Source organism: Habropoda laboriosa, unplaced genomic scaffold, assembly GCF_001263275.1.
Source record: "Habropoda laboriosa isolate 0110345459 unplaced genomic scaffold, ASM126327v1 scaffold40, whole genome shotgun sequence".
NCBI lineage: Eukaryota > Metazoa > Arthropoda > Insecta > Hymenoptera > Apidae > Habropoda > Habropoda laboriosa.
This window is the reverse complement of record NW_017100231.1, coordinates 5,957,335-5,969,086: the sequence shown is the minus strand read 5'-3', so window position 1 is coordinate 5,969,086 and position 11,752 is coordinate 5,957,335. Positions and strand designations below refer to the sequence as shown.

The window sequence follows — 11,752 nt, the reverse complement described above, 5'->3', positions numbered from 1 at the left end:
AGTTTTTACCTTTCAATGCATTTTGTACCGTTTGTAAATATTTTGTAAAGACATTTAGTGCAAGACTATATACTATAAAATGCAAATATTATAACCATTCTGTAATGTTTCTCAGATTGTATTACATTAGGACCAATTAATCAGTTCATTATAACACATAGATATTATATGTGTAATATATGCGTGATGAAAAATGCCATATTAGCTTGCGATTCAAAGCTTTTAGTGTTCTGTCAACGGAAAAAAAAAGAAGAAACAACGAATTATGTCTCAAATCATATTTATGCAAAGGAATCAACGATATCTTAATTCATGGCACATTACATTCCATTATAAATAATCACATCGATAATTTGCAGAGTCCATAACCTCTCCTATTCGTTTTTATAGTAAGACCACTACAAGTTTAGCCATATATAAAATAAACACTAAATTGAAACTCATTAGGATCGATATGATATTAACAAAAAGAAATGCGAAAAATGCTGTTTCATGGAAATGAAATACATTTTTGACGAGAGAAAAAAGAAAGCGTAAATATAATTTATGAAAGTAATGACTTAATGAAAACCACCAAGATCTTAGAATCCAAGGGTAAATTGGGTCGGCCATATTATCGTTATCGATGATTTACCAATGTTAGTTTTTATGTATGAAACATTTGAGATGCTTTTAAAATCTTTTACAGACTATTCTCTTTAGTTATGCTAATATAAGACGTTGTTTTCGTAGTACCATCTTTAGTTAAGAAAATTGTAACCGATCGTCAAACAAAAGAAAATTTCAATTTCGAAATTTACTTGACAAAATTTTTCTAAAATAAATAAAGTTTACGATCACACGGTATATTATAAAACTCTAACATTCATCTGACGTTTTTAATTGTTTTAAAATCTGTTGCGTGATCAGTTTAGTTGCCTCACTTGCGTTAGGAATAAGAAATTTATCCATATCCGAAATGACCGTGTCGTTATACTGCGTTGTACCATATTTGAACGTGATCAAATCTGCATGTCTCTTTCTAGACGTTATTTTAACAATACTTGTTAAAGGACGTTTCACAATTACATGTGCTGCACCTTTCCTCTCTTGTATTTCTCGAAGTACTATAAGGTGTGTATCAGTAACCAAAAGTATACTGAAAAAAATACATTTAAAATCAAACAAATGATTGGATTAGGTATAAGTAATGCGAATATTTGACTGAAGTATTCACCTATCACAGAGATCTCCGTTGACTTTCACTTCTTGGCATTTAAAGGAATGTAACAATTTTGGATCTTTCATCCATTGTTGTATAGATACAACTTCAACAGGTTCTTCACTTTCATTATTCGTCATTGTCATATCTGCAATACGTAAATTATTATATATGTTACCATAAATATAGTAAACATTAAAATTAAAACGTACCCAATTCTTGATCATCGTCTATACTAAATACAGGAGCCGTTTTCTTTTGACGTTTAATATAATCTAAATCTTTACCGTTTATATTCTCTATATTATTATGAACACTTGCTGATGGATTAACAATATAATCGAATAACTTTCCCTTCACTTTCTTTATCTTTCCAAAGAAGTCTGAATTGTTATTTTTAACCTTAGCAGGACTTGTTTCATTAGAATTTCCCTCTAATATATTAGCATTGCATACTAAACAATGCTGTGAATTATGATCGATAAGACTAGAAATAACTTCATCACCAAAATATTCGTGTATAGCTACAATAATGATTTAAAGAATTAAATAATTATTAACCGTCACGTTTCTGATTTTGAAAAAGTTATCGTAACTACCTTGATATCCCGATGTAACCATACTGACATATTGGGTATGCTTTTGTAAAAAGGATGCAACTACCATATGTGTATACCGATCTTCTTCCTGTCTACCGCTTCCCAAAAAACAAAGATGTTCACCACCGGCTTGTGATCCAACAGCCAGTGCTTGTCGTTGTGCCTGCAACAATCCTTGCACTGCTGTGGCAAAAGCAGCAGGTTCTTGCAACATCTAAAATATTATTTTATAAATTTTAGTTAAATATTAATATCTGAAAAAGTGTAAGAAGAAACATACCAAATTACAATCTAGGTGGAACGCAGTAGGTAAGTGCCCTGCGTTATACTGCTCGGCAGGTCTACAGTCCACTAAAAAAAATCTGACAGATTCAACGGAGGTATTAGGTACGGACGGACTTTCGATAGAGTTTTCAACTAATTCTTGGGCTGATACAGGCAAACAAAGCACATGTGATACACATTTTTCATCGTAACGATCGCCAAACATAATAGGGTATAAATCATATTTAAAAGACGATGGTGTCTTCATTGCATAATATTGTGCCAATGAACAAAAGTCTGTTACATCTTCTGCTTCCAGTGCACAAGGCATAGCAGCAATTGCATCTATTATACTCTGCTTATCATTATCTTTCATACTTAAAATTTGCTCCCTATGATAAAAAAAAGAATAGTAGTAGTTCTATAAGAATTTCATTTTGAAGTGAAAACAGAATTTCAAAATTCTTACCTAGCATTTATTACCATTATAAGCGAAAGGAATAACATAAAAAATGGATCAGATTGCATGAAGTATAGATCCCACATAGTATAAACAGCTGGCAAAGAACACACACCAGCAAATAAGGTGGTCACCCATCCTTTTGTATACTGATCAGGAGATACTCTTTTCGTGTCCAAGAAAGAACATAATTCTGGTTCATGGTAAAGTAGTAACAATCTTAACACAGAGCTATATGTTTCACCCCTGAAAATAAGTAAAATGAATATCATTATTATTTACTTGAAAAGTAATTGCATTAAATTAATATTGATTATAAAATTCTATACCTAGGAATATAAATGTCTATTATTGCTTCAAATAAATTATATGTTTCACTACGTGGAAGTTTTAAAGCTATTAAAGGACCCAATAACTCTATCCACCCATTTCCTCTTTTATACTGTTTTCCTTTACTCTTACAATAAAATGTTAAAATAGACTCTAAATCAGAAACAATGGAAACTTTGTCCTCATCGTCATTTCCTAGTTTTGCTGTAATCAAAATATCATATTTTTTATTAGATTTATAATAGTTTAAATATGTACAAATGAAGTGAATGTTTCATTTATTTCAAACTATAATGGAATATAAAAGGAACTTGAACCAGTTCCTTGTAATAAAGATAAGAATGATATACATATACACAAATGAATCACACTATATTAATCAAACAACTTACCAACCAACTGCTGACAATCATCACGAATGATATTTTGTTCAGGTAAATCAAAAACTTCATTAAACTGACTTAATTGATTACCCTGATCAATGACATCTAAACAAGCTTGCCACACATCTGGTCTTAAGTTTGTAGGAACAGCTTGCCCCTTACAAATTGCATATATGTCAGATGCAGATGGTGCCTCTGTATCTAACAGAGTTAATTTTATTTATCATCTTTCTTGTATTCATGTGATACAGTGTATGTGGCTACTATTTATATACTTTCACAAAGTAATTAACAAACATCTGCAAACATATTAATAAGCTTAAAGGGGAATACAAATTCTTGTAAAGTGTCAATTATATTGTACTGTCAACTAAGAAATATCAATAGAAAATTCATGTTACAAATTGATACATAAAATTTGTACGTAATGACATGTAGATTTACTTATTTTTAGTACACTGTATTTTCTAATACCGAAAGAAAGTGATAGTGAAATAGTGCCGCAAAAAGTTGATCGTATTGAAACACAAAAATATTGGTTGAAATGTCGCGTCAATTAAATAGTTCATTGCAATTCGCATTTGTTGGAAAAAGCAATTTCATTTCGCTTAGAAAAAAAGTAATGGAATTTGAAAATAAACTCACCAGGTGTTTTCATCTTCTTGTAGTGCCATTTTCGTAAACGTCACACTGATACCGTGGTGCGTGAAATCGCAAATTTTATATATGTTACAATTTTCCACAGCGCAATAGATTTTTTCGTTCACTTAGCATTCTTCGTCGGATTTCATAACATTCATCACATTTCTCGTAGTTTACGTTCTCTTTAAAATTCAATGATCTATAGATAGCGTAGACAAAACTTCGCTCCTGTTGACAGGCCGTTGCCATCTTTTAGATAAAATTTCGTACATGCGTGAAAAAACGCGCGAATATCAAACGATGTAAATTCGTCCCCGTTAACATTTACATTAACAAGTGAAAACATGTACACAAACGTTACATCAATTTATTTACGATATCGTAAAATCCTTATTTTTATGAATAATTAACATCGTCTAAAAAAACTATCGCTTTCTTTAATTTTTAACAAAAAACCAAAGAAAAACCATTCTCTGTATTTTACTACATTTAACATAGCAAAGTCAATTTTTAAATCTAAAAAGTTTATCGAATTTAACGACGACTTTTTTAGGTGCTTACATCATCCACTTAATCTACTACATTATAGCCGTATTACGAAATGTTTTTTAGGAAATATGTATTTGTCGAAATACCACTATTTTGTGACTAGCTTACAGTTCTGTTCATATTACACTTTCAAACGTACATAGTATTTACAATAATATTTAGAATTTTAAAAAACCAAAGGTTTTTTTAAGATTATAATTTAACAATAAAATTGCAATTTGTTAAAATTTAACATTGTATACATACAGCTCTTTATATACAGGGTGTCCCGTAACTCCTCGAACACCTGGAAATGGGGGGTTGCTGGGGTGACTCTGAACAACTTTTTCCTTTACCAAAATGTTGTTTGAAGCTTCATTTTTGAATTATTAACGAAAAACACTGTCCAATCAGAGCGCGCGTAGAGCCCGCGCTCAGGGACGAGCGAACAGAGATTCACCCGCGCGCTATCGTGTCATAGAAACATTAACCGATTTCGATGAAATTTTCAGCACGTGTACAATTGACATAGATCTACAAAACGTATTTTTTAGATTTTCATTACGAGCTCAGATAAAAAAGTTGTAAAAACGACCTTCGCTATTTTCTTCGCGATTTCGACTAATTGCAGTTTTTTCAAAAATTTATACAAACATCAAAGTGACGGCAAAAAGCCATTTCTCTAAGCCTTATAAAAATAGCGGTGCAAAGTCAAATTTTTTTGACAGCGACCGATAACCGAGAAGTTACGCGTACGCATTTGTTCGATCGCGCGCGGATGAGCCTCTGTTCTTTGTCCCTGAGCGCGGGCTCTACGCGCGCTCTGATTGGACAGTGTTTTTCGTTAATAATTCAAAAACGAAGCTTCAAACAACATTTTGGTAAAGAAAAAGTTGTTCAGAGTCACCCCAGCAACCCCCCATTTCCGGGTGTTCGAGGAGTTACGGGACACTCTGTATATTACAAGTGCATCCATACTGACGATCTTATGACCGTCGATAAGATTAAGCGTTGTTTCAGATAGCGGTTAAAATGCGTACTAAGTTATTCGCTTCGCCATGGATTCGTCTGCAAGTATCTACGATAATCTTCCCGCCCATTGTGACCGATCGTTGGATCGAAGCAACTTGTAACTTGTAACTTTACTTGAATATATAGCCTTGTTAAGTCAGACTCGCTCATTTCAACCAAACGTTTCCTAGTAACGTTAGTAACGAATCAACTAAAGCCACAAAGATATTATACTTTTACCACTCAAGGTATATCGAATATTACGACACGCAAAATCCTCAAACCTCCTATCCTTCGGAGAACAACATACTAGCTACGTTGAATGTTCCAGTTGAACCATCCTTTGAAGAACGACGTATTAACTTACGTTGAATGTTCCTAAACTTTCCTATCAGATACACCGACATTTCGCTCCGTGTGAGGACACCAAGCGTAAGCTCATAACAAATGAAACCATATATTTTTTTATGTGCCAATCAATGCATATTTGAATTCTCTTCAAAAAAGTATTAAAGAACTTGGGTCGAAAATTGATTAATTTAAAAGTTATGATTTTTGTCCTTAACGCCCATATACTCGAAACACTGTGCGTCGCACTGAGATTCAAAACGAATCTCCTGATTGATACTCATGCGCCCAGGTTACTCGAGCGTCACGTGGTAACGTGGATTCTTGATGGAAAGTGCCGAACAAGCTACGAGGTACCGCCACACTTGTGTGAGAGCACGAGGACGGTATAGTGGGAGACGGTGGTAGGTCATAAACGTGAAATCGATGTAACTCGTTACACCTCGAGAGTGAAGAATTCGTGTAAAATGACGAGAGCATGTGGCGCGAGCAACGTGACCGGTCCTCTACCAAAATGGCAACTCGCTTTAGCTGTTGCAACGCCGGTCGCCTTAGGTTTTGGTTATATGTATTATAAGAACAACAGGAAGCCATCTTCGAAGCCTAGTCGCGGTAAACCAAAGAACAGTTCAAAGGAAAATGGTGCACCGACCTCTGATAAGCAAATTTCAATCGATGTTGATTGTCCACCTACTAAAATTATATCCGAGCCAGAGGTTAGAAATATATTTTATTACAATTGTATATCTTATTAATAGCGGTTTGTTTATGATACAAAGGGTCTAACCAAATAAGCATGATAAAAGTGCCCCCAAACCAAATTGATCTTACATATCATTCGATAGACCACTCGAAGAAAACCCTTTCTGCCAAGTATCAAGCTGGTACTCCTACTACTAGGGTAGTTACAGGGCGAAACGCAATTTACACTTTAAGCTCCATTCCTCTTGTTCTGCTCTTAATGAAAACTTATGAAAAAAATTATAGATATATTCTATCCAATGGCGTAAATGTCAGAATTTTTGACTGCAAAAAATGGTTACACGCTAAACTAAAATAATAATATAAACAAACATCGGTTTTTAATTTTTCTAGGTGTGGTCCCCCACTTCGAAAAATCTGAAAAAATTACACATTAATAACCATAACTGGACGCTAATACTATAAAAATATAAATGTGGTCATTCTGTAATTTCAATATAAAATCAACTTTTTTAAATTTTCCGAACTTTTAAAAATCGATTTTGCAGTCAAAAATTTTATACCAGAATGATATGCACCAAGATCATTTTGGTTTGGGGGCACTTTTACCATGCTTATTCGGCTAGACCCTTTCAGGTATCTTCAAGTTAGATGTACAATTCAAGTTAATTTTTTATTGTTAAGTCAGTTAACAATAAGTTAGAATGTTAAGTGACTATTCTAAAGCAGAACAGTATTTTACTGCTTTGGTATATATACCAAATGGGGAATATTATTGTAGACTTCGTTGGAAAAAGCTCAGAGATATAAAAATGAAGGAAATGATCATTTCAAAATGGGAAAATTTGATGAAGCAATAGCACAATACAATATTGCAATTGAAGTGTGTCCTAAAGAAAATGAAGAAGCTCTTGCCACTTTTTATCAGAACAGAGCAGCTGCCTATGAACAATTGGTAATACATTCTGTCATTAACAGTTATTTAACAATGTATTTTTTATTGTCAGTTTGAATTATATATGATAACAATACATATTCTAGAAAAAGTATAGTGCTGTAAAAGCAGATTGTACAAAAGCCATAGAATTGAAACCAAGGTATGCAAAAGCATTGCATCGCAGAGCAAGAGTATTCGAACTTTGTAATAAATTAGAGGCAGCTTTAGAAGATCTTACTACTGCTCGTATTTCGAAAAGCTTTTCTGATGAATCAACAATTACAATGTCAGATAGGATTTTGAATCAATTAAGTAAATATTACATACAATATGAATCATATTGTTTTTATTAACAAAATTAAATAAAATACGAGGAGAAATATGAATTTGAAAATTTTTTTTAGGTAGACAAAATGCGATAGAATATTTGGCAAACAAGACGTTAATCATGCCTAGTCAATTTTTCATTAAAACATATATTGCTGGTTTCCCTAGTGATCCTGTTTTCTCCATGCTTAAAGAAACAGATTATAGTAATATATCTCCGTAAGTATTTTGTCATTACTTTTAATTTATACATGATAATCAAACTTTTACTTGCTTGTTCTATTGTATAATCTTCAGGGGTTTCGCAAAAGTTTTACAGTGTGTAAAAGAAGAAAGGTATGATGATGTAATACCACTCTGTACTGAAGAAATCAACAGTTCTGAGCCAGATACACTGCCAGATAAAATGAAAGTATTACTTTTACGAGCTACATTTTATCTTTTATTAGGGCATGGTGCTGCTATTGAAGATCTTGGAACTATCATAGATAGTGATACAGCTTCGAAAAGTATAAAGGCAAATGCTTTAATAAAAAGAGCCAGCTTATTTATGCAATCAGAAAATCCAGATAAAAGTTTCTGTGATTTTGAAACAGCTGTGGAACTTGACCCTGACTGCTGCGACATTTATCAATGTAGAGGACAGGTAATAATAAAAAATTCTAACAATTTCTCATAAATAAAATAATTTAATTATAACATAGTAGTATATAAAAGTGTAATTATTCAGAAATATGGTATAATTGCAGGTGAATTTACTTATGGATAAAGTAAATGAAGCCAGAGAAGATTTCAAGAAAGCTTTTGAACTTAATCCTTTCTTCAAAGTGGCATATGTACAAAAGTGTTATGCAGATTATCGTTATGGTTTAGCAAAGGGAGATGAGGAATTAATAACAGAGGGCATTAAAAATTGTAAAAAGGCCTTTAAAAAATTTCCAGACTGTCCAGAATGTTACATTTTGTATGCACAGGTATAAATGAATATTTTAAATTGTGTTCATTAAATAAATTTTAAATTAAACATAAATTTAACAAATTGTACTATGATATAGATTTTATCAGAGATGCGTAACTATGAAAAGGCAGATATTTATTTTGCTAAAGCATGCGAGAAAGATCCACATAACGCCACAGTTTATGTACATAGAGGATTATTACAACTGCAAGGGTATGGTGATGTTGAGAAAGCTATTGAGTATATTAATAAAGCATTGGAAATTGATGATAAGTGTGAATCCGCTTATGAAACCTTAGGATTGATTGAAGTTCAAAGGTAAGCTGTTATTTTGGAATGTGTACATATCTCATTGTAATACGCTTTTTTAAGTGATTTGAAAATCTAAAATTTAATTTTTTAACAGAGGAAATTTTACGGAAGCAATAAAACTATTTGACAAGGCCTTGCCACTAGGTCGCACAGTCGTGGAGCTTACACACATTTTCAGTTTGCAAAATGCCGTAAAAATACAGTACACGGTAAGGGATAGATTAGATTCGGAACAGCTCTAGAATTTTGAAAGTGTTTCTTAAATTTTTATAAAAGTTACACTGACCAGAACTCGAAAATTCAGATAAAATATACACATGGTTACCAGAGCTAAGGAACGAAGTTTCATATCTATATGATACATGAACATAATTATATACAAGGTTTTATTTGAAGTTCCGCAATAGTACAGTCGTTAATTGCTTTTGCAAGTATACGCATATGTATCTTTGTTACTTACTCAATTTCTAAAAGACTTGCTTCCTCCAAGGAAGAATTTTGAAGTTCATAGTAAACAAAATTAGTCGCCGTTACTTTTTATCCGTTTTATTTTTGATAAACGTTTCTACGAAGAAGACTTTTAAAAACTGCATTTATGGAATGTATTTAATTTGTCCTCATTAGATCCATCAGTCCTCAGTAGAAGATTTCTCTACATAAATGAGACACCTATTATCAATTTGATTATTGATTATTTAAATCTGTAAAATCATCAGTGTCACGGACTTATTGCATTTAAAGTGTTTAGAGTTACCTAAGTATTTATACTTAAAATTATTTGTTGTATTTAGAAACGTATATACTTAATGCATATAATGTTGCTGGTTGAAAGTTATTAAACAGCTAACATAATTTCATTATAATTTGTAACAGTTTATTACCAATCATTATAATTGTGAGTTCTATACCGTATTTTGCATTACTTTGTACATAAAGCTTATAAAACACTTTTTATTCAAGTCATGCAGATTTTATATATTAAGAATAGTAAAGTTATTGTTATTGTTACGCGTCACAGCGTCGACAGATAGTGTTTTCACGACGAATGAATGACGCGAATGTATTGGATATTAAGAATACACCCTGATTTTTACACTAAATATATTTTATAAGTATAAGTATAACTAAGAGTGTCCTCTACAAAAAGTATATGGTATGAAAGCAGTTGTGTCTCACGGGAGCAATTGTGTGTCTGTTCGTTGCTGGTGGTGTATCGTCGAGATAAACTAGACTAAATTCTTATTGGTTGGATGTTCCAAGAAGGGTGGTTACAACTAATTTCGGATTGGATGGTGTGGGTGTGTCTTTTCTTTTAGGAAAAGGTAAAAAGAAGTGGAAGGTGAAAATTCTAACAATGTTTTTCCATTTCTACTTTTTATGAACAATGAAATCGTAAGGGTAAGAAGCGCAGACGTCTACCCGTGAGAGTTTAGGTAATAAATTTGGTGATGAATGTGAAGGTTTCTAGTACCTCTACTTTAGGGCCTAGCATACGCAGTGTGCTGGAATGTGGGCCTTCTTGTGAGGCCACCATAAAACAATTTATTGGCTGCGACGAATACTCGGAAAAACAATCTATTGTTCACGACACAACAGTTATTATTTCCCCCAAAAAAGTCAAACCTTATTTTGTTGTAACCTGACTCCTAGTACATTGTGGTACTTATAATCAAAAACCACTATAAGTTGCAAACTGGAAAGGAACATATTTATTTCCTAAGAATAACACAATGAAATAATATTCGTATAGTCCATGGTCGCTGACGAATGTGCAATAGAACTCATAATAAATGCAACCTGTGAAAGTGTATTTATATTTAACAGTGCTTGTACAAAAGAAATTGATATTATTTCATTACGAAATAATAAAGTAACTTGGTAGTTTACACTTATACCCTTCTTAAATATGTACCTTTTCAAACATCATAGAAAATCGAAGCAAGAGGGTATCTTATAATAAATGCTAATAAACTACTAACAACCTAGAACAATAATAACTTTTTAGTACATTAGAACATTCATGTAAATGATGAGTAGATATACCTCATACTTCAAGGCTAAAAGTATTTATGAACAGTAACAGAAATTATTTTTATAAACATAATACATAAATCATTAAAACCTTACCTGAATTAGCAGTAAAGTTACTGTGAGTGATGATTCTTTCATTGGACCAATTTTAATAAGTACGAAATTAATTAATGTGAAATTATTGCAACTAATGACACCTTCCTTATCTTCTTGCCATTTTATTATGTATAATTTCCTAAATATCCATATTATCAATTTACCTGAAAGAAAACGTTATTTAATTTCGAATTGGTTGGAAATTAAAAAATGGAATACATATAAATATATATGTTCTCATACCTATAAAACCAATATCTTTTTTATTAAATACTGTATTACTGATTTCTAATTTGTCTGTTACTTTATTGTATCTGTAAATAAATGGGTACATTATAATTTTTTTAAATTAACATGGAAGTTATTAATCTTAAGACTTACTTTGGCAGCCTGTGTCTAGGACATGGTATAAAATGAAATAATTGTGGTACGCTATAAAGGAAATTAATTATTTGAGGAATGAAAAATAACAAGGTTGTTTTACTGAAATGTCCAATAATTCCAACAACGGCAAACGTCATTCCAGATAAATAACAAAAAGTATCACCCACAAATACTTGTGCTGGATACCTTAAACAAGAGAAATAACGCTTTTAATAAAAATATATTTACTATTAAATTTA

General features: G+C 32.0%; 3 protein-coding genes across 3 annotated transcripts in view; 1 reads left to right on the top strand and 2 right to left on the bottom strand.

Moving 5' to 3' along the window:
- Nucleotides 1-858: 858 nt before the first annotated feature.
- On the bottom strand, nt 859-4,114 carry LOC108571480 (TBC1 domain family member 23). The gene is given in 9 exon segments (XM_017933536.1): nt 859-1,138; nt 1,217-1,349; nt 1,414-1,725; nt 1,801-2,014; nt 2,081-2,456; nt 2,534-2,770; nt 2,854-3,058; nt 3,247-3,446; nt 3,862-4,114. Coding segments are annotated over 9 exon segments (2,007 nt in total). The 5' UTR covers nt 3,912-4,114.
- Nucleotides 4,115-6,148: 2,034 nt separating this feature from the next.
- On the top strand, nt 6,149-9,326 carry LOC108571574 (mitochondrial import receptor subunit TOM70). The gene is made up of 8 exons (XM_017933645.1): nt 6,149-6,482; nt 7,250-7,423; nt 7,510-7,717; nt 7,810-7,951; nt 8,030-8,378; nt 8,482-8,706; nt 8,788-9,008; nt 9,097-9,326. The coding sequence occupies exons 1-8, from the start codon at nt 6,234-6,236 to the stop codon at nt 9,242-9,244; spliced, it is 1,716 nt and encodes a 571-aa protein (XP_017789134.1). The 5' UTR covers nt 6,149-6,233; the 3' UTR covers nt 9,245-9,326.
- Nucleotides 9,327-10,140: 814 nt separating this feature from the next.
- Nucleotides 10,141-11,752, bottom strand: part of LOC108571516 (UDP-N-acetylglucosamine--dolichyl-phosphate N-acetylglucosaminephosphotransferase) — a 5,331-nt gene continuing 3,719 nt past the window's right edge. The window contains exons 4-7 of the mRNA XM_017933576.1: nt 11,511-11,699; nt 11,373-11,443; nt 11,130-11,293; nt 10,141-10,984 (exon numbers count right to left, since the gene is read on the bottom strand). Of these exons, the coding sequence (XP_017789065.1) occupies nt 10,919-10,984; nt 11,130-11,293; nt 11,373-11,443; nt 11,511-11,699 (490 nt within the window). The 3' untranslated portion in view covers nt 10,141-10,918. The remainder of the gene's footprint in view (nt 10,985-11,129; nt 11,294-11,372; nt 11,444-11,510; nt 11,700-11,752) is intronic.